At 36.6% G+C, this 24673-nt stretch overlaps 2 protein-coding genes across 3 annotated transcripts in view; one reads left to right on the forward strand and one right to left on the reverse strand.

Moving 5' to 3' along the window:
• Nucleotides 1–404, forward strand: part of LOC137399279 (WD repeat-containing protein 81-like) — a 37893-nt gene extending 37489 nt beyond the window's left edge. Inside the window, exon 30 of the mRNA XM_068085314.1 lies at nt 35–404. Coding sequence (XP_067941415.1) covers nt 35–172 — 138 coding nt within the window. The 3' untranslated portion in view covers nt 173–404. The remainder of the gene's footprint in view (nt 1–34) is intronic.
• LOC137399280 (uncharacterized) lies at nt 185–24517 on the reverse strand. Of its 2 annotated transcripts, XM_068085315.1 has the most exons (14): nt 24364–24517; nt 21136–21311; nt 12279–12412; nt 9866–9986; nt 8037–8105; nt 6835–6935; nt 6455–6533; nt 5181–5354; nt 4297–4383; nt 3676–3881; nt 3251–3419; nt 2310–2446; nt 1028–1197; nt 185–819 (listed from the first exon to the last, which is right to left on the reverse strand). In XM_068085315.1, the coding sequence occupies exons 1-14, from the start codon at nt 24398–24400 to the stop codon at nt 635–637; spliced, it is 1845 nt and encodes a 614-aa protein (XP_067941416.1). In that variant the 5' UTR covers nt 24401–24517; the 3' UTR covers nt 185–634. The 2 variants fall into 2 exon arrangements, with proteins under 2 accessions (XP_067941416.1, XP_067941417.1); XM_068085316.1 differs by lacking the exons at nt 185–819; nt 1028–1197 and having other exon boundaries at nt 2306–2446.
• Between the last annotated feature and the right edge of the window lie 156 nt (nt 24518–24673).

Consider the following 24673-nt stretch of genomic DNA (forward strand, 5'->3'; position numbering starts at 1 on the left):
CATAAGGCTAAGGTCTGGTCCGATGCTTTTGTAGGCTAGAGTGCAGTCAGACGTGGGAGATAAACTGCGTGCAGACATATTCAAAGGAACTCTGACATCAATGGACATTCTACCGATGAACAGACAGCTTATCCTCGGTACTGACAATGGCAGCATCCATCTTACGGCGTAGCTGACGGCGACTCTTTCAGATGTCGTTGATACTAAGCAGCATTTTATTTTTTTACTTTTTATTATGTTCTATTCATATGTGGCGTGATGATGCTCAACACCCCTAATCAGCCCTATTTTATGTATGATAAACTGCTAGTTATATAGCAGCCACCATTTACTTGCCTTCAAACAGTTCATCACTTCAGTTCGGTGAATTTAAGGATCCTACAATAAAGAGATTCCTCAGCTAGTGAGATTAAGTTTTTATTGGTAGGGGTGGTGGGCTGAGACAGCCTTAGTATGTCCCATGGCAAGCATGGGTTTACAAATTACTTGCTAAATTCATTGATTGTTTAATGAAGAAGTTCAAACTGGTAAACTATCATGAAGAGATACATATGGCACTGTCAGCTCAGTAATAATACAAAATAAAATAATGGGACTGTGAAACTGAGTTCGGTTTGTAATATTATGCAGCTGCCTACATGACTGATGCTAAAATAAATGCTGCAATCATCATTCCTATTCCTGGACAGTCTTGACTAGCAATAGCTGCCATTGGCTGTCGTTCCAGCCAATAGTTCATCTCCTCTTCAAGAACTTGCAAGGGCACTGCTCCTAAGTCTATGATGGCTTGATGGAACGCTTTGGGGTCAAAGTCATCTCCTGATAAAGAAAGGAAATGTTAATTTACCTCCTACGAGTATTTGACTTTAAAATATTCTCATGGGTTGAGTATTACTTTTAGACTAGTCCAGAGTATTCTTGTAAAATAAGTAAGACAAAGGTAAGTTCTAAACACTGACTTGTACCCTTACTGTATCAACTAGCAATTCAGTGATCTATAGATAGTTGTTGGCCACGATTCACTTACCCAGTCTCTTCATCGCATCACTTCTGATCTCCTTAATCTTCAACTCCCCTATCTTGTAAGCGCAAGCCTGGCCTGGCATCCTGACATACCTGGTTATCTGGTCACGGCACATGTCTGGGCTGAGAAGGGTGTTGTTTATTAAATATTCTACTGCTCTCTCATAGCTCCAGCTATGGAAACAGCAAACCATAGACTCAGTTTCTACCACTGCTGCTATGCAGGACAACGTGTAGCATATACTGGATCTACTCATGATAATCTTATGTATACTATTATACTGTTGATAACCTTATCTTATGTATACTATACTACTGATAACCTTATGTATACTATACTACTGATAACCTTATCTTATGTATACTATACTACTGATAACCTTATGTATACTATACTACTGATAACCTTATCTTATGTATACTATACTACTGATAACCTTATCTTATGTATACTATACTACTGATAACCTTATCTTATGTATACTATACTACTGATAACCTTATCTTATGTATACTATACTACTGATAACATTATCTTATGTATATTATACTACTGATAACCTTATCTTATGTATACTATACTACTGATAACCTTATCTTATGTATACTATACTACTGATAACCTTATCTTATGTATACTATACTACTGATAACCTTATCTTATGTATACTATACTACTGATAACATTATCTTATGTATATTATACTACTTATAACCTTATCTTATGTATACTATACTACTGATAACCTTATCTTATGTATACTATACTACTGATAACCTTATCTTATGTATACTATACTACTGATAACATTATCTTATGTATATTATACTACTTATAACCTTATCTTATGTATACTATACTACTGATAACCTTATCTTATGTATACTATACTACTGATAACATTATCTTATGTATACTATACTACTGAAAACCTTATCTTATGTATACTATACTACTGATAACCTTATCTTATGTATACTATACTACTGATAACTTTATCTTACGTATAATGTACAGCTCATTGAACCTCCTTTTGATAAAATGTGAATCAATATTCCACCTATTTTCTCATAATTATTCATGTCTAGATAATGATGTTCACAGTTGTAGAAAAATTTTAACTGTAAGGTTTATTGCGTAGGAAGAGGCTGAGTGTTTCTATCAAATGTCAGAGATACCCTAGAGATATAGGGTTTGGAGATATAGTCTAATAGTAACTTAAGATAAACAGGCTGGACTTTAAATCTCGATTTATATCTTCCATCATGTTATTGCTGTAACTTACTTGTAGTGGTGAATACCTGTGTCGACAACAAGGCGAGAGGCTCTCAGACTCTCTAATGAGAGCCTCCCTAGTTTTTCTCTATCAGTGCTGATGATTCCCATAACTTCGCTGATGTACTCTGAGTACAGGCCCCAGCCCTGTAAGTAGGTTAATATAATATTAAATTCAGGAATGCAATTCTGGAAAACTACCGTACTAGATATAATTATTTACATGATTAGTACAAAGGTAGTCTCTTCCTCGTAGGATTTATCTGACCTCTACTATAATGTCAACATTAGTTTTAAAAAATCCTTGCATATAGTATATCGTGTGTATGGGATATGTATTTCACTTCACAGACATAATTCTGTAATTTTTCTCTAATTCTGCTATACATAATTTTGTAACAGAATGGCTTTAATACTAATATTAAAGCCATTCTGTTACATATCAGTCAAAGTGTTCCATGTCATAGATAATTAATTATTAATTGCATCGGAGAAAATACTTTAGAGTGTAATTTCAATTTTGAAATCATGTACCATTTTGGCCTTGTTTTACAACTTATCATGAATTTGCTGAGCCTTTTCTACAAAAAAATTACTTAGTAAAAATCGAGAGAGTCTTAGGTAGGCTTTCGGCTGACTATGAGTATAAGTATACCATAGTATACCATAAGTATAAGTGTACCGTGGTATACCGTAAGCATAGTGCATACCATAGTATACCGTAAGTATAAATATACCGGAGTATACCGTAAGTATAAGTATACTGGAGTATACCGTAAGTATAAGTATACCGTAAGTATAAGTATACCATAGTATACAGTAAGTATAAGTATACCGTAAGTATAAGTATACCGTAGTATACCATAAGTATACCGTAGTATACCATAGTATAAACATACATTAGCTGACAATTATGGCATTGCCAGGTATACTAAATACCGCTGCAGATACCTCAATGTAAGCTCCGTGGTATGGAACATTGTATGCACCCTGGTCATGGTGGGCGTATTCGGAGTACTTCCTGAAGTCGGGTAGGTCAGTGAGGAGTACAGAGGCTAACTGGTAATGATGTCCTGGCAGCGCTTCGTGTACTAGCACAGCGAGCATCGTAATTTTGAGCCTGTGGCATCATGTATAGCGTTACAAGAGTTAATATACTATTGCTTAGCTAACACAGCTGGATGAGTTGAATAAATTCATAAAAACCTAAAATATTTTGTGCTAGTAGCCTAACCAACTTCTTAAAAAATACTCACTAAATGATCAGTGAACATTGAACGGGCAGTGATCCCAATTTTGAAATTAAGTCATACCAGAAATACGCGAGAGCTGAGAAGTAAATATTTTACATGGTCTATGTAGGGTAGTATACTTGCATTTCAGTTGGCTTGCTACCGTCATAGATAAATATGCCTGGGGTCCAGCCAGTTCCATTCCATTTGGGAGAGTTGTACACGCCTAATGATCCATATGGGTCATCTATTAGCTCCAAGGCTATGGGAGGCTCAGGGTTGAACTCTTTGCCAAGCTTTGGTCGCACTTGCTTATTCAACATGTCTTTATAGCCCTGCTTCAGTGCTGACTGCAACCCAAATAAATTTAATTTCAAGCTAAATTATCTTTCAACACATTCTGTATTGACAGCATATTATTATGCGCTTCTTTGAACAACAAGTGTGCTAGTTTATCATCAACTCGCAAAGCAGTTACAATAAAAAGCACCTGCTTGTGTGTATCACAAAGCCTACAGCCAGATATACAGCTGGTAATGCTCACCTGCTCAAGCATGCTAGTAACCGTTAATAAAAAAGATCAAATTAACCTTGAAGCAAAGTTTCCTAAAAATGAAAGATTTCAAATCTGTATGTAGCTTTATAACAAAAGCTTATAGATTATAGCTTCAAAAACATGTATCAGCTAGCATACACATTTGGAGCCAGGGGCTGCAATAAAAATCAAATGGCTAGAGTACCTTATCTCTGTTAGTTAAGCCTAACCTGCGTGGAAAAGTACTCATTTGGATCTTGGTAGAGTGTGTTCACAAAGTCTCTTATTGTTCCCTGAAAATTCTCATTTCTTATTATCTACAAGATTTAATAACCAACATAAAAGACAAGGCTTTCACAATCGGGCAAAATGAGCATACATGTACACTGTACATATCACTCTCTTACCATTATATACTCTGATATCACTCTACCACTATTATATACTTTAATATCACTTTACTACTATTATATACTCTGATATTACTCTACTACTATTATATACTCTGATATTACTCTACTACTATTATATACTCTGATATTACTCTAGTACTATTATATACTCTGATATTACTCTACTACTATTATATACTCTGATATCACTCTACTACTATTATATACTCTGATATCATTCTACTACTATTATATAGTCTGATATCACTCAACTACTATTATATAGTCTGATATCACTCTACTACTATTATATAGTCTGATATCACTCTACTACTATTATATACTCTGATATCACTCTACTACTATTATATAGTCTGATATCACTCTACTACTATTATATAGTCTGATATCACTCTACTACTATTATATACTCTGATATCACTCTACTACTATTATATAGTCTGATATCACTCTACTACTATTATATACTCTGATATCACTCTACTACTATTATATAGTCTGATATCACTCTACTACTATTATATACTCTGATATCACTCTACTACTATTATATACTTTGATATCACTCAACTACTATTATATAGTCTGATATCACTCTACTACTATTATATAGTCTGATATCACTCTACTACTATTATATACTCTAATATTAATCAAATGCTTTGATACTTTGACATTATTGCTTAATCTGTCAAACTAGCCTTCTGCATAGCAACTGAAATTCTGTCTACTTCATCCAAACCAAGTTGATGAGCTATTTCAGACGTTGTCTCATCAGATGTGTAATATTGCAAAGTCGCTTCATAGAATTTATCTCCTCCTGGTAGTGAGGATAAACCAGCATGGTTTATATCTCTGCATTGTGGGAGATAATCCTAAAAATACCTGAGATTTAGTGGCAGTCTTGAAATTTTATTTTGGTTTATAGGGAATAAAGTTCAAACTACATTGACAGTTTGTAAGGCACCACAAATAAGGTCAATCTTTGATAGGATGTGATATTACAGCTAATGCTTGCTATTTAACCAGCATTAGAATAATCCAAAATCTCAAACCAAGCCTCATTTTGTCCTAATAATCTCTAATTCCATGCGCTCAGGTTTGGTTGGCGTAGTCTAAAAAGCCTGTTTGTTTTTGCATCGACACCAGGCAATAACAAACCTTTGGGAGGATAACTTTATCATATATCTTAAATAAGTCTCATAAACAACCTTACATCGTGTATTTTAAGGTTTACCACATAGCTTTTTAAAATGGCTAACACAACCATGGTAATACTGGAGTTGTTATAGGCAGATCATGTATTTACAGGTCATAGCATTTTCAATACAAATGAGGTCTGATCACAAAATTGTTTTTTAGCCCTATGCAATAGAGAAATTTATCAGCTTGTGAAAACTGTTTTCAAAATTGAAATCAAAGCAATTTAACCTGAGATACAGCTGTTTGTCGAAGGTGGTGTTGGTCAGTATGGTCAACACAACAAACTGAAAAATTTGTCATCAAAGAAGATGGATTGGATTTTAAACAGTATTATTCATTTAGGAAGGTCATAGAAACCGCAGGCTACAAACATTACATTTTCATGAATGTTGGGAATGACTTGGCTTCACAAAAGTCTAAGCCACATTGACAAGTTTCACCTTGGGAGCCCATTGAGCTCTATACGAAATGCCGCACTTGTAATGAAAATGATACGACCTATCAGATATATTTACAAGATGCATCAGTCTTGGCACATTCATCAAGCGTTCCACATTGTCTGGTGTCAGCCAATGTTTGCATTTTCAATTACAATCAACAGACTTGGCAAGCAAACTGTCCAACTCATAACTCGGCTAACATTGACCTGGCCGTTCAAAGTTCACTGTTTTTTTTTCTGAAAAACGGTGAACTTAACTAATAAGCTAGTTAAAGTACGGCGCTTTTAAAATAGGATAGCAGATTTGACCCAAAGGCAACGCTTTTCACTTACATTCTCCAGTTTGTTCACAAAGTTCTCCATTTGCTGTCTGAGTTTTTCACATTCCTCTTTACCCTCATCATAAAAGGTCCTACAGGGTATCAAGAACATGACAGTGAGTCTTCTTTATTTTCAAGAAAAGATGACGCTAGTGTATTGAAGATATGCAAGCTAAAGTGGCAAGTGCTGCAGTAGTGTCCAGGAAAAACGCAAGCACAACAGCACCATAGATGATTCCTTGTTTTTAATTCCAACCACAACGGGTTAAAGACATCTGGTTTGCATATTCTGGTATTAAAGCTCACAGTGAAATAAACATTTAGTAATAACCTCACAGTAACACACACCCACATGTGGAGTTGTTTCCTTTCTAAATACTTGGACATTCTCACCTGTTGGAGGTTTCGATGTTGAGGTCTTTCCATGGTTTAAAGGCAAAGAAATTGTCAAAAGAATCTCCAATCGCTGCCTTGTAGCTTGTCACATATTTTTGCTGCAACACGCCTGGTCATTACAATAACCCCATTATCTTTTAGCAAGCGGGCGCATAGCATAACATGTAAATGCAATAGCCCATGTGTATAATATATCAGGGTAATGGCTCAGTTTATTGCCAAACTTTCAACTCAAATATCAAAACGTAAGTAGATGCTTATAGGTATGCCTTACTTATAGCGAGAGAGACAGGAGTAACTTCTTTCTAGCAAACTCACTAATGACAACTTTAATAAACTGTTTTGTTTATTTTTCCATCATACAATTCCTTCACAAAAGTTGCTTCCTAAAATAATACATCGCTCAAATTGAAACCAAGATTTTTTTTCTAAATTTACAAATACTGAAGAAATACATATAAAGAGTTTAGTTAGAGAATGCGTCAGCAATCTTATTTGTAATGAATCGAAAATCATGAGAGTTTTGTGTCTGGAGAGTTCAATAAAATATATTGTAAAACGTGATGCGGTCACGCGCCTTTTTTGTATAACAAATTTTCTGTAAACTTTGTGTTCTTTCTTTCTCCCATGACCGCCTAATGCCCTTACGCTTGGCGGCTCACAATATTTAGTTTTTAAATTTGGAATCTGGTTATTTTATTGAAAGGTTGGCAAACAGAAAAATGTGAAAATAGAATTATGTATTGTTTACCGTGCCAACCTTCAGTTTTCAACAGCCAATCAAATGTAAAACTTGTTTGGGACTTACACAGCTTGGAGTTATCACCCCGAAGTTATGATTATAAAATCGTGGCCTTACAGAAACTATTACATATTCTATGTTACCGTCTATTGTAGATCAAAATCATTTGTAAATTACGCTGCTATTTTCATATAGTTTGACATCCTGTTTTAACTGCTACATATAAGCACTCTAGTATATTATATATCCACTCTTATAGTAATATTTCTACCTCTCCTTCGTCATGTTGTGAGTTTATCACATAAACCTATCACAATAACTTAATAGTGTTTTGCTGTTGACACAATCATTACTGGTACATTTTATTTTATGGTCAAAGCGACATGGGGAGAAAGGAATTTATTAAAATAATTGAAACCATATTGAGCTGACCGCTGCCAGCTAGAGTGATACTCACAACTGTTAGCTGTGCCTGTGTCAGCCTTGACTGTAGCCCTACATCCAGCAGTCCTATCTGATCAGCAAACTGCAATAGCCACAAACTCATCAGTCAGTCAATCATCTGTGACATCAACTAAATTGAATTTACAAAAAATTGTGCTCTGTGTTTCATGCCAGGGGTAGAAGCTGGTAAACCGAGGTTGATGTTGATTATGTTGTCATATTCAGCTCTGCCCCATCAAGGTTATACTCCAGTTATATCGATAACCTCACCGCGGAGATTTAGAACCTTAGGAAGTCTTATAGCGTAATGTGACTTCCTCAGACTTGCTATAAGTATTCACTATCACTTTATTAACAGAGGAATCTTGTTTCATAACTTTTTTGACATTTTTTCCTGAAAGAATTGTTAAACGGGTCTTTGTAGCGACAATCTATTATTAATGATTTTGTACTTGAAGTTTTTTTTGTAAAAGTGCAAGCAGTAAACCAGGCGATCCTCAGAATATCTTTCAATTTTACTCACAGCCTTCAGGTGGGTGTCTAAAGAGGCCGACTTTCAGAGACCAGACAGAATTTTGAAACTAAATATTGTTATCGACCTGGCGGAAGGCATGGAGCATATGAGTGTGAAGTTTGGATAAAACTGGGCAAAGATATTGCCTACATGGACTAACAGACAGATTGACATACATATAATCACACAATTTATTTTATGAAAATAGATATCTACAGCGGAGCTATTTGTAGGAGAGCTATTTGATGCAAAGTATATAGTTACCAGTAGGTAGCTATACCAACTGCGCTATCTGTCCTATAAATGGTTGTCTGAATTTTGTCATGAATAGCGGAAAGCCCGGTGATGTTCAGGCTTTCCTTAATTTTTAATCAGATAGGCTGCAGCTGGATATTTGAGAGGCTGGTTACCGGAGACCAGATGGAGTTTTGAGATCCAGGAGTTTTAGTGGCCTGACAGAACGCATGGAGCATATAGAGCCTGCGCATGTAAAGTTTTGATGACATCAGCCAAAAATGTGGAAATTAATAACGTTTACATCGACAGACAAACGGACATGCATACAGTGAACAAAGTGGCATTTATTAATAAATCTATTAAAAACCTTGACCTTCAACTTGTACCAAAAACATTTTTATTTTTTAAGATTTTTAGTTTTTAAGAGCTTGTAATCACATTTCCACATATTTTGCACCTACAACAAAACAGAGTGAGACATGGTGAATCTTTTCATATCAAATAACTGTAATGTGAATTTTGTTGCAAGTCAACCTTTAGTAAACGATGATCTCAGTTCAAAGGTGATAGCTGCTAGGTCTGCTCTTATAACACCGTGGTCAGCTCAGTGGCCGACCTCACTCTTTACGGTGATACCAATTACCACAGCTGGCTCTGAACCTTTTTAAGAGGTGTAAAAAGCATCTCAAGCTAGGTTTCATATAAAGTTAAAATGCATTAATTACTCAAAACTAACAAATGAAAATTTATAAAGATTAAATACACTTCACATGTTTCATTTTAGTGGTGAAATGATAACAGGAAGCATGCTTGAGAATTACTGCTACAGTAGGTGGGCCCTTCAAAGGTATGCCAATGTTTCCTAGAAGCGACTTCTATAGGTGGTTGTACCTGTTGGTGCATCTGTGGTTATATCACGCATTATAACAACAATAAATGGTGCACTGGCATTTGGCAAGAACAAATCTAGGTGGGTATGTGACAAGCTATAGCAGGTACAGTTATGGCAGGTACAGTTAGGCCTAGATTAGTTGGAGATGTGGTAGGTCACAACAGGTAGTTTATAGTGGCTCAGAGTAGTAGATACTTACAACAGACTGATAAGCAATAACCTTCTTATACCACCTCCTTAGCTCTTCAACTGAATCTATTGGCTCGAATGTTATCTGGTTAGCGATGGCAGCCAGGTTACCATTCACCGTCACTGTGTAACTACAACATTCACTCTTTATTTCTCTCTTTTAGCAATAACAAGCTTTGGTGTAAGATATCAACCTTATTTACACTGGTCAATGCCATTTAAAGCAAATTAGAACAGGAAACAAAAAACTAAAACAAAAAATAATAAAGTAAATTATGTGTATTGAAAGGAAAAGCTGTTTTTGTATAGCATCATATGGTATAATAATATAATATCATATAGTATGATAATATAGTATGACATCATATAGTATGACAATGTAATATAACATCATATAGTATGATAATATAGTATAACATCATATAGTATGGTAATATAGTATAACATCATATAGTATGATAATATAGTATAACAATGTAGTATAACATCATATAGTATGATAATATAGTATAACATCATATCGTATGATAATGTAGTATAACATCATATAGTATGATAATATAGTATAACATCATATAGTATGATAATATAGTATAACAATGTAGTATAACATCATATAGTATGATAATATAGTATGACATCATATAGTATGATAATATAGTATAACATCATATCGTATGATAATGTAGTATAACATCATATAGTATGATAATGTAATATAACATCATATAGTATAATAATATAGTATAACATCATATAGTATGATAATATAGTATAACATCATATCGTATGATAATGTAGTATAACATCATATAGTATGATAATATAGTATAACATCATATAGTATGATAATATAGTATAACATCATATAGTATGATAATGTAGTATAACATCATATAGTATGATAATATAGTATAACATCATATAGTATGATAATGTAATATAACATAATATTGCATGATAATATAATATAACACCATATTGCATGATAATGTAGTATAACATCATATAGTATGGTAAAACATTGCATAATGATACATTAATATTTCAATAATATAATTGAATTATATTATACCACCAAAATAGAACAATTACAATATAATTTAAAACAGGTTTTATAAGCATATACAATATATACCTATTATACAATATAGGTTTTATTTTCCAATACTAATAAGTAAGATTACCTTATTAATGTCTGTGTTGCTCCTCTAAACTGGCAATACTAATGTCATAGGCATATGATATTTTGATAATTTCATTTACATTCTTAAAGAGGCGAAATAATAATAATAATGATGCTCTAAACCTGACATATTAGAACAGTCATGTCTGCATATCTCTTGTGTTAATATTGTAATTATATCTCTGGATTAATATTAAACTCAATATTAAAATTGACCAGTATTTGGTTACAAACCGAAAGTTGTGAATCACAGGAATGCACAATTAATCTGTCCAATAGAATAATGAAATAGCAGACGAAACCTTCTTAGCAATATCTCCCCCTACCAACTAGCGCAATGTGAGTTTGTAAGAGTAAGGTAAGTTAGCTCCCCCTACCAACCAGCGCAATGTGAGTTTGTAAGAGTAAGGTAAGTTAACTCCCCCTACCAACTAGCGCAATGTGAGTTTGTAAGAGCAAGGTAAGTTATCTCCCCCTACCAACCAGCGCAATGTGAGTTTGTAAGAGTAAGGTAAGTTAGCTCCCCCTACCAACTAGCGCAAAGTGAGTTTGTAAGAGCAAGGTAAGTTAGCTGCCCCTACCAACTAGCGCAATGTGAGTTTGTAAGAGCAAGGTAAGTTAGCTCCCCCTACCAACTAGCGCAATGTGAGTTTGTAAGAGTAAGGTAAGTTAGCTCCCCCTACCAACCAGCGCAATGTGAGTTTGTAAGAGTAAGGTAAGTTAACTCCCCCTACCAACTAGCGCAATGTGAGTTTGTAAGAGCAAGGTAAGTTATCTCCCCCTACCAACCAGCGCAATGTGAGTTTGTAAGAGTAAGGTAAGTTAGCTCCCCCTACCAACCAGCGCAATGTGAGTTTGTAAGAGTAAGGTAAGTTAGCTCCCCCTACCAACCAGCGCAATGTGAGTTTGTAAGAGTAAGGTAAGTTAGCTCCCCCTACCAACTAGCGCAATGTGAGTTTGTAAGAGCAAGGTAAGTTATCTCCCCCTACCAACCAGCGCAATGTGAGTTTGTAAGAGTAAGGTAAGTTAGCTCCCCCTACCAACCAGCGCAATGTGAGTTTGTAAGAGTAAGGTAAGTTAGCTCTCCCTACCAACCAGCGCAATGTGAGTTTGTAAGAGTAAGGTAAGTTAGCTCCCCCTACCAACTAGTGCAATGTGAGTTTGTAAGAGTAAGGTAAGTTAGACTCAGACTGGAACTTGCAAGACTGGCTGGAAATGCCGGTATGTAGAGACTCACTTTAAGTAGGCGGAGCCCTCGATATACTTTCGAAGATTAAACTGGATGATCTTAAGGGAGAGTTCATCATCTCTGTTCTCGACACCATCTTCCAGCAATGAGTTGACTCTCCTATAGAGATCCTCTGACTCCATCTGCAATTGAACCATGCAAGTCTTATACCTTTCCAGCTCTGTATCCAAACTTTTACTTTCTTACCTTTGTATTCCCACATGTTTATATCTACTCTGTTTTCTTTTCACTTTCCTAAATAATTCTCTTAGAAAAAAAAACTATCAAGTTATTTCATAAAAATTAAACTAAAAGCAATGTATGATAGGAACTTCTAAAACCTTCACTATTGTGCCAAATGTGAAATTGTGTGTCATTTTCCTCATAAAATAACTATGTAATATGTAAAGTAAAACTGCATCGGGAAAGTCAGATTTTTGATTTCTCTACAAACTTGTTTCACGTTGTCGCTTGTCAGGTGTCTATGCTGGAAACATAGAGACCTGACAAGCGACATTAAGGAACAGGTTATTAGCAAAGAAGAAAAATCTGAATTCTCAGATGTTGTTTGTACTTCAATCAATTACACCACTAGTTACTATCAGTCACCACTAGTTATTATCAGTCACCACTAGTTACTATCAGTCACCACTAGTTACTATCAATCACCACTAGTTACTATCAGTCACCACTAGTTACTATTAATCACAACTAGTTACTATCAGTCACCACTAGTTACTATCAGCCACTACTAGTTACTATCAGCCACTACTAGTTACTATCTGCCACCGCTAGTTATTATCAGTCACCGCTAGTTACTATCAGTCACCGCTAGTTATTATCAGTCACCGCTAGTTACTATCAGTCACCGCTAGTTACTATCAGTCACCGCTAGTTACTATCAGTCACCGCTAGTTACTATCAGTCACCGCTAGTTACTATCAGTAACAACTAGTTACTATCAGTCACCGCTAGTTACTATCAGTCACCGCTAGTTACTATCAGTCACCACTAGTTACTATAAGTCACCGCTAGTTACTATCAGTCACAACTAGTTACCATCAGTCACCACTAGTTACTATCAGTCACAACTAGTTACTATCAGTCACCACTAGTTACTATCAATCACCACTAGTTACTATCAGTCACAACTAGTTACTATCAGTCACCGCTAGTTACTATCAGCCACTACTAGTTACTATCCGTCACCGCTAGTTACTATCGGTCATCACTAGTAACTATCAGTCTTCACTAATTACTATCAATCACCACTAGTTACGATCAGTCACTGCTAGTTACTATTAGTCAACGCTAGTTACTATCAGTCACCGCTAGTTACTATCAGTCACAACTAGTTACTATCAGTCACCGCTAGTTACTATCAGTCACAACTAGTTACTATCAGTCACCGCTAGTTACTATCAGTCACAACTAGTTACTATCAGTCACCACTAGTTACTATCAGCCACTACTAGTTACTATCCATCACCGCTAGTTACTACCGGTCATCACTAGTAACTATCAGTCTTCACTAATTACTATCAATCACCACTAGTTACTATCAATCACCACTAGTTACTATCAGTCACCACTAGTTACTATCAGCCACTACTAGTTACTATCCGTCACCACTAGTTATTATCGGTCATCACTAGTAACTATCAGTCTTCACTAATTACTATCAATCACCACTAGTTACGATCAGTCACTGCTAGTTACTATTAGTCAACGCTAGTTACTATCAGTTCACCACTAGTTATTATTTGTCAACACTAGTTACTATCAGTCATCACTAGTAACTATCAGTCTTCACTAATTACTATCAGTCACCACTAATTACTATTAATCACCACTAGTTACTATCAGTCACCACTAGTTATTATCAGTCACAACTAGCTACTATCAGCCACCGCTAGTTACTATCAGTCACTGCTAGTTAATATCAGTCACCGCTAGTTACTATCAGTCACTGCTAGTTACTATTAGTCAATGCTAGTTACTATCAGTCACCACTAGTTACTATCCGTCACAACTAGTTACTATCAGTCACCGCTAATTACTATCAGTCACTGTTAGTTACTATTAGTCAACGCTAGTTACTATCAGTCACCACTAGTTATTATCTGTCAGCACTAGTAACTATCAGTTACCACTAGTTACTATCAGTCATCACTAGTAACTATCAGTCTTCACTAGTTACTATCAGTCACCACTAGTTACTATCAGTCACCACTAGTTACGATCAGTCACCACTAGTTACTGTCAGTGAAGAGTTTTTCTGTAGCTTTGAATTTTATTTCATCTTATTTATTTACGTTTAGTCAAAGACTACTTTTGAACATAAAGGTACGATGACCCACAACTTATAATATATAAAGTGCATATTTAATATAATGTATATTTATGTTTTGTGATGGTGAAGCGAATGCGGTTTTGAGATTTTCAGGTTTGCCTTTGCTACGAGCACCTGTCATAGCTTGTCAAAGTTTAGGGAAGTATTTTTTTCCAGTACAGCTCAAGTCAGTCTGATAAATGGCCCCTGGACTAGTGCACTCTCCTACTGTCAATACAGTAAAACCTATCAGTTCACAGGCCTATATTTTGTTATCATCCACTCACTTCCTATCGAAATTTTTAACGAACAACAAAAAGGTTGCTATATTCCATGTCTCTCGTGCATTCATACTTTTGCAACAGGCAGCTAGCTAATTGTTTAATAACAGCATTGCTAGTTGTTTAAGGTAAGGTGATTAACGCGTTTTGCATTGTTGTTGTTTTTTATAGATTTAAATTAATTTGCAGTCATTTAATAAGTAGTACACTGGCTTTTCAAATCTAATTCTCGTATCACAATCTAACAGAAATACTCCCACATTTAAAACTACCAATTGTTAGGCTCACTACCAGGTTCGCTGCATTGAAACGACTGTGAGGCAAATTTGAAAACTAGTTGAGATATCTACATAAACCAGCAAGCACTTGACAACGAGTGTCCCATGGAGTCTAGAGTCCCTCCATTTCCATTCCTATTCTCCTCCCATTCCATTCCTACCGACTTCAGAGCAATGTTGCCATTATGTGGAGCAGATCAAGCAGATCTGATAACATCAATACCCTAGGACACTTATATTTCGCTAGTATTTAGTTTCGTGAGTAGCACACAGACTAAAATTTCGCTGCAACTTAATTTCGCAGCTCTGATGAGTGCGAAAATATAGTGATGTGAAAATAAATACAGCGGAACAAACAAATTAGATTCCTCAGGTCCGGTCCTCTAGTAAAAAAAGTTTTTATATTTGCGACTAGTTTGTATTTGTAACCCGCAGGTATAAATGTATGGCAGAAATCGATAATTCAACGTGATCGCTTGCTGCCATTTGTTTCTTGGACTATCAATGACGTCTCGGTCCTTTCCGTCGTGACCGATATGGTACCGATATTATATCTCAAGTATTTATAGCAAGCGATGGCCATGGCACGTTTTGAGTTCACAATATTTCAAATTTAAAAATATTAAATACAGTACATGTCTCATAAAAAAGAAAATAGATAACAACCAACATCACAACCAGAACTGTATAACATGGTTGGACCTGGTGAGGGTTGTTATCGTTTTTGGTTGGCAGTAAAATTCATCACTACAATAAGTATTATTTAATTGTATGACTTCACCTACCAGACTTTCATCCTCATCAGTTACAAATTCGGTGACTAAACTGATATCATCATCTTCTTCGTTTGTCTTGGCTTTTCCAAAAAAACTTGTTATCTTAATTTGCTTTGCCATGCTGCTCATTCGGTGTATTAACGAATTTACTAGAAATTTCCCAATGAGCTCAATCACACTCAAAATTATCTGCATTTCTAATATCACGATTTTGTTGTGGATATCAATGAACTACAGGGCCGTATTCCCTTGGACAGCTGGCCGGCTAAGACGCCCCAACTTTTTAGGAATTTCATAGTCCAACGGCTATAGAAAGGTTTTTATCGCTGTAGAATATCACTTTATTCGAAGCCATAGATACAAACATCAACTTTTAGTAGTTCTTAGGCGTCATTATTATCTTCATCAGCGGCAAAATATTCTTGTTAACGACTTTTATAAAGGTTTGCAAAATATCAAGTTTTAGCAAACATCTGCTTGCCCATATCCTACTTAATGAACTTAAAATAAAATCGGCAAAAATTATCTTTGTTAAAACGCTTAAAAGAAAAAGATGTCTTCTTTCTGAGCTTTTTAACTGCATACAAGTTTTGCCTGTTTTAATTTTAAAATGTTTTGTCAGTCACATCAGCTAAAACAAAGCAAATCTCAAAAAATAGAAAAATGTTGATACTTGCCAATAAAATCTTTTAAAACTTTACGTGAGAGGCCCGGCTGAGGCCCTACATAAGAGAAACCTGTTGGGAGCTTACAGCACCCCCCCTCCTTCTCCACACCCCAGACGTTCATAACTAGTCGTCTAACATTAGCCCCCCAACTTGCAACCAGTGAATACAGGCCTGTGTAGAACATAGCTATTTAATTTCGAATTTTCGCTAGTTCGTTATGATAGTTTAGTTTCGCGCATGAATTTTTCGCGTGATGATGACTCCGCGAAAACGCGAAAGTTAGATGCCGCGAATACTTAAGTGTCCTAGGGTAAATTAATTGCCTTCTTTATCTTCTCAGCATAACTTGTAACAATTAGCAACTGAGGCCACGCACATTCCACCCGGTCTATGGCGGGTGAACAATTTGTCAGCAAATGCATAAAAAAGTTACGTGTGTTTGCTGCTAACTTGACCATCTGCTACAGAAGAGATTGTTGCAGCCAGACAATAGCCTCATAGATAATAAATAAGTTATGGCTGCCTTTCTGCCAGGAGCTACTAGAAAAACTTGAGGCAGCCTGCTGCTAATTACAAGTATTTAAATAAAGGCTCCTATGTAGGTCGCTAGGCTGCCTTTGCTCTGAATTGTCAGTGCCAATGATGATTGCAAGAGTTGAAAACTGTTCAACTTTTGCAAGTTGCATTCAACAGAGGTACAGCTGCCAGGGTATTGCTGCGGTGATGGAAACCTGCTTTAATTCTGTAATCGGATTAATCTCCAATATGGCTTTGGGGTATTACTGGTTGATGGCATTCGAACTGAATCCTATAACTTGCATCTGGTATCTCAGAAATCAGCCATACATTACTAAGTTATTAGTTATTAACCTCACTGTAGAGGTGAAGGTCATTTCTAATGGTGAGTTGATTTACTGACTGCACTCCTTTGATGTAGGCGGAAATATTAGAGCTTGCACTCTGTACTTAATAGCATCTCTAAATTCCTTCAGTATGGTTACGCCTATCCATACAGCATGAGGCAGCATGAGACACGCCTACCCATACAGCATGAGGCATGCCTACCCATACAGCATGAGGCACGCCTACCCATACAGCATGAGGCAAGCCTCCTGACTCTGGAGGGGGCCTACCCATACAGCATGAGACACGCCTGCCCATACAGCATGAGGCACGCTTCCTGACTCTGGAGGGACCTCGTCAGTGACTAAATGAGCTTAGGCTGATACAGCTGAAACCAAACACCCACTTTTGTCTCTCAAGTGGAATCTTGATGGTCTGAGGAACAAGCTAGCGGCTAATGAAAGGTCTATCGCGTTCAAATCTCTAAAACTTCTATGATGGGATATGCAGGCTAATTTTCAAAACTATGTAAAGAGAAGGTATATATACACAGCAAATACATTATATAAAGTTGCATGCGTCCAAAGGCGGGGAAAAGATCAACTTGAGAGACTGGTTCCAAAGTAACTCTATATCAATTGACTTACAAGCCAGCTTTTATTTGTGACCTGATACAGTTTGACTTTGCTGATCCAATGAAGTTTCTTAGGGTAGAAGAGTTTATCAACAGTAATATCAGAATGACAAACAAGTAATAAGACGTAATCTGATGCTGACTTAACTTGGATGTTGTCTCTACTATTAGCAGGAATCTGATTTCGGATTTTCTGTCCTTTGCAAGTTGTAAGCCATTTTGTATGAATATAGAACTTGCTATAGAAATGAGTACTTGCTAAATGAGGAAAGGAATATGTATCTGTAGCAGATCTGTGTCCTCAACATGTACTATAAAGGCATCAGTTTACATTTAGCACAACCAGAGCTTGAAAATACTCAGAAATTTTCTTGTGATCAGGTTTTAGACTGAAGCAGTAATGGGTCATGATTGTACACGAGGTGAGTGTCTCATAAAGCAGTTATGAGTCATGAGTGTACTCAAGGTGAGTGTCTCACGAAGCAGTTATGAGTCATGAGTGTACTCAAGGTGAGTGTTTCATGAAGCAGTTATGAGTCATGAGTGTACTCAAGGTGAGTGTCTCATGAAGCGGTTATGAGTCATGATTGTACACAAGGTGAGTGTCTCATGAAGCAGTTATGAGTCATGAGTGTACTCAAGGTGAGTGTCTCATGAAGCAGTTATGAGTCATGAGTGTACTCAAGGTGAGTGTTTCATGAAGCAGTTATGAGTCATGAGTGTACTCAAGGTGAGTGTCTCATGAAGCAGTTATGAGTCATGAGTGTACTCAAAGTGAGTGTCTCATGAAGCAGTTATGAGTCATGAGTGTACTCAAAGTGGGTGTCTCATGAAGCAGTTATGAGTCATGACTGTACTCAAAAGTACAGTACAGGTAAGTATCTCAAAAGGTAGCTATGAGTCCTGACTTCACTCAAGGTGATTGCCTCAAAAAAGCAGCTATGAGTCAAAACACTGTACTCAAGGTGAGTGTCTCATGAAGCAGCTATGAGTCAAAACACTGTACTCAAGTGTCTTTACTTTTACTTTTACTTTATCTTATTTATGTTGTTAAGTTGTAGAGGGTGGAATAACCTACTACTTATAATATATAAAGTATATATTAAATATAATATGTGTTTATGATTTCTAGTGAAGCAAATGTGATATTGAGATTGATAGGTTTGTCTTTGCTAAGAGCACCTGCCGTAGCTTGTTAGAGTTCAGGGAAGTATTTTTTTCTAGCACAGCTCAAGTCATCTGATAAATGGTCCCTGGAATAGTGCACTCTGCTGTCAATACAGTAAAATCTGCCAATTCATATGCCTATATTTTGTGATCTTCCATATTACTTTCTATTGAAACGTTTATCAAACACAAAAGGTTTCCCATTTTTTTCAGCGATGAGCTTAGGAATTATGTCTCTATGGGCAATAACTTTATGGATGCAAAGGCTGTGGGTGTTGTGGCTTGAGAGTATGTGGGTGATGAGTGTGTGGGTGATAAACTTGTGGATGCTGTTGGTGATGAGTCTGTTTGTGCTGTGGGTTATGAACCTGTAGGTGCTGTGGGTGATGGATCTGTGGGTCGTGTGGGTGGTTAGTCTGTGGACGATGACTTTGTGGGTGATGAGTCTGTGGATTATGAGCCTGTAGTTGATGAGTCTGTGGGTGATGAGTCTGTGGGTGCTGTGGGTGATGAGTCTGTAGGTGATGAGTCTGTGGGTGACGAGTCTGTGGGTGATGAGTCTTTGGGTGATGAGTCTGTGGGTGATGAGTCTGTGGGTGATGAGTCTGTAGGGGATGAGTCTGTGGGTGCTGTGTGTGATGAGTCTGTAGGTGATGTGGGTGATGAGTCTGTGGGTGATGAGTCTGCAGGTGATATGGGTGATGAGTCTGTGGGTGATGAGTCTGTGGGTGATGAGTCTGCGGTTGATGAGTCTGTAGGTGCTGTGGGTGATGATTCTGTGGATGCTGTGGCTGGTGAATTGGTAAGTGATAATCCCGTAGGTGATCGGTCTGTAGATGACGATTATGAGGATGTTGATCCTTTGGGTGATCCATCCAGTTGTTACTAAATAATTTTGTACTTTTTAAGTTTTCTTTGTTGAAAATTATTTTATTGTTGCGTAATGTTGAGCTAATACAATGCATATTTTCATTTTTAGTCAAATTGAAGAGTTACTAGAAAGCAATGCGTGTCTATTTGTTTGATTGCAGTCTGTTGATAGTCGTGTGATCTAAATCAGGTCTCTCCGGAAGTCTGACTACAGTGCTGTGATTCGAGTCAACTCATAATACAGCGTGACTGCAGATATGGGATTTGAGCCAACTGATGATGCACCATGACTGCAGGTATTTGATTTGGGCCAACTGATGATGCACCATGACTGCAGATATGTGATCTGGGTCAACTCATAACGCAGGTGACTGCAGGTATGTGATTTGGGTCTTCTCTTTCATGCAGTTTGACTACTAAACCAAAAAATGTTTATTCTTTCTTTTATTGTAAAATGTGCACTTGCTGAGTATGTTTGGCTGGTGTTTATTGCAGGATCTCGAGACACCTCGAGACATGTGCACCTCTAGGATTGACCACTTGCTGAGTATGTTTGGCTGGTGTTTACTGCAGGATCTCGAGACATGTGCACCTCTAGGATTGACCACTTGCTGAGTATGTTTGGCTGGTGTTTACTGCAGGATCTCGAGACACCTCGAGACATGTGCACCTCTAGGATTGACCACTTGCTGAGTATGTTTGGCTGGTGTTTACTGCAGGATCTCGAGACACCTCGAGACATGTGCTCCTCTAGGATTGACTAGATTGTTCAACAAACAAATCTATTAGAAGTGAAGCAAGGATGTTTGAGCACAAACAAATACAATGTCCATATTCTTTACTTACACTGCCGTAGGTACTACTTACCTTCCTCCTGTCGAAAGCTCTTTACTTACACTGCCGTAGGTACTACTTACCTTCCTCCTGTCGAAAGCTCTTTACTTACACTGCCGTAGGTACTACTTACCTTCCTCCTGTCGAAAGCTCTTTACTTACACTGCCGTAGGTACTACTTACCTTCCTCCTGTCAAAAGCAGCATAATTCCACTCTTCAACCTGGTCTTGGTACTTGGCAATTCCATGGTCAAGAGCATAGCCAGGGTTCTCTCTCAGCCGAAAGTCATAGTAATCCTCTATAAAGTTATTGGCTGCATCCTTGCTCACATCGCTACCACTAAGCGGTTTGAAGGTGGCTGCAGAAGTTAAGCTGATGATGAACAATGGAAACAAAGTATGACCGCTTTGAGGACAGGGTTAAATTTACAAAACCAAGTGATACCTTTTCCCGTAACACATAGACGCTTATCAATAGAATAAGTTTCAAATTTTTAAAAGCTTCATTACCAGCAAAGTTGCAAGAGACAAGCGCATATTGCAATTGAAAAGTTGAAAATGCTACTTTGGTGGTGACCTACCTAGCTACAACAGTACACCAACCAACCTTATTTATGGTTTCTGGTATATAGAACTTAAAAATCACAATATTTTTTGAGCGATTCATGTTCGTTTGCTTTGAACTGGGAGCGGAAAGAATTTCTAAAACATTCAAATAATTGTACTTTTCATGGGAGCATTCTATGATAGGGGTAAGGTTATATGAGAAAACCAGAAAATACCATTAAATTGCAAACCATATAACATTTGCATCATCAAAACCTGGAAAAGCCATAAAATTGTTGCTTTTTAAAAATTTAGGTGAGTGAATAGCTTTATATATGCAAGAAGTTAGGTGCTAACATAAAAATCCTTTCAATTCTTGTCTTTAGTAAGACTAGAAACAGTTATTCCCACTACGGCAACACCTGAAGTGAGACAGGGTATAAACAGTGATATATTTGTTCTGATAGTTTGCTGAGGTGTGAGAGACTCATCAAGGACATCAAAAGTGTTTTAATTGCTGTCTAAAGGGTGCAGAGTAGGGTTAGCAGCAACAACAGTTCAGAAAAGTTATCAAAAGCGACATGATTTCCAATATTAGTTGACGCATCACTTTTCCCAAGCATCTGATGAATGGCAGCAATGACGCTGTATGACATGTTGCCGAAGTTAGCAACGGAAGTCAATTAAACAGTAATACGTACAGTACGTACAATACGTACAACACATACAATACATACAATACATACACTACGTACAATACATACAATACGTACAACACGTACAATACGTACAATACATACAACACGTACAACACATACAATACATACAACACGTACAACACGTACAATACATACAACACATACAATACGTACAACACGTACAATACGTACAACACATACAATACGTACAATACGTACAACACGTACAATACATACAACACATACAATACGTACAACACATACAATACGTACAATACGTACAACACATACAACACGTACAATACATACAACACGTACAATACGTACAATATGTACAACACATACAATATGTACAACACGTACAATACATACAACACGTACGATACGTACAATACGTACAACACATACAATATGTACAACACGTACAATACATACAACACGTACAATACGTACAATACGTACAACACATACAATATGTACAACACGTACAATACATACAACACGTACGATACGTACAGTACGTACAACACGTACAATATGTACAACACGTACAATACATACAACACGTACGATACGTACAATACGTACAACACGTACAACACGTACAATACGTACAATACATACAACACGTACAATACGTACAACACATACAATACGTACAACACGTACAACACGTACAATACATACAACACGTACAACACGTACAATACGTACAATACGTACAACACATACAATACGTACAATACATGCAATACGTACATGTATACTGGAATTGTGATTGAGGAAGTAACAAGGCAAAAGAGCTAAAAAAATTTGAAGACTTTCTGCTAAATCATTCAAAAAGGAACAGAAATTCTCAATAACGGGATCCTCAGTTGAAACTACAAGCAAGTACATGTAATGGATATTCTTTTAAATATTTTGACTAGTCCAGTAATTTGTGAGGCTAACAAACTTACTTTTGAGAAATAAGGTTATATGATTATATTGGTACAGAATGTATTATTTTGTACAGGTTACTGCTACACCGTGGTTTTAACAACTTTTTTATGATCTACAAATACATTTGTTCAAGTTAGAATGTTTGGCTAAATGAACTAGTGTAATCTTTTCTGGGTACCCGTTTAGCAACACAAAATACACATCAGCTAATTGTTGTCTAAACTGAATAACTAACCAGTGACCAGTCATTTATATTAAGTACTAAATTTTGTTAGATATTATATCACCAGTATTTCCCTACTCTGTAGGTTTGTTTTGTACTTGCATTTTTACACAATCATTTTATAAAACATTCAAGTACAAAAAATGGAAATAACAATATCAATGGTGCAATAGCATGAGACGGAAATGAGTAACAGAGTAGGGAAATGCTGGTAATATAATATTTAATACAATTTAGTATATAACATTAAGGACGAGCACCACTAGTTGGCTATTCAGTTTAGATAACAACTACCAGCTGATCTGTATCTTGTGTTGTTAGACAAGTATAACAGAAGTGGGCAGAAAAAGGTAAAAAGTTGTCACAACTACGGTGTATTAATAATCTGTACACAATACACATGCTGTACACAATACACATGCTGTACACAATACACATGCTGTACACAATACACATGCTGTACACAATACACATGCTGTACACAATACACATGCTGTACACAATACACATGCTGTACATAAACTAAGGCTATAATCGTATAGCCTTAGTTTTTATAAGTCACCGACTCTCACAACATTCCAAGAATCCTTAGGCTAGCCCATTACTGATCATTTCTAAGCTTCATTCATTGAAAATTTACTAACATGATGCCATCGAAATGGCAAGGACATCACTCTCTCTTTCGCAGACAGCTGAGACACGCATATATGTACGGTTATGGCTATGAAACCACTAATATAACTATTGTTATAGCTGCCTATATAGCTATGGCTGTCTAGAAAGCAATAGCTTTATATATTATAGTTATAGCTGTCTATTTAGCTATAGCTGCCGATTTAGCTATAGCTGCCGATATAGCTACAGCTGTTTATATAGCTACAGCTGTTTATATAGCTATACTGTCTATATAGCTATACTGTCTATATAGCTATACTGTCTATATAGCTATAGCTGTGCGGTTCAATATATATTGATTATGAAGCAGCAGAACTATGTACTTACGAAATAATAGTAGCAAGCATATCGACAGCATTCTCATCTCAACTATTTCCGCTGGCAACCTGATGCATATATGCGCTGCCAAATCTTCATATGCAAGTGAAGGCCCACATATGCATACAAATGTTGATCTGTAATTGGACACGCCTCATCACATTTACTGTGGCATATCTATTCACCTCAGTGCTAACCAATGCTTTTCATCCTGGCATGAATTATAGACAGAGAGTAGGTATTTAGGTACGTATCCCTTGCTGTAGAGATAGCACAGCGATCATGAATTGTAGACAGAGAGTAGGTATGTAGGTACATA

The sequence above is a fragment of the Watersipora subatra genome, chromosome 7 (genome assembly GCF_963576615.1).
Source record: "Watersipora subatra chromosome 7, tzWatSuba1.1, whole genome shotgun sequence".
NCBI classification, from domain to species: Eukaryota; Metazoa; Bryozoa; class Gymnolaemata; order Cheilostomatida; family Watersiporidae; genus Watersipora; species Watersipora subatra.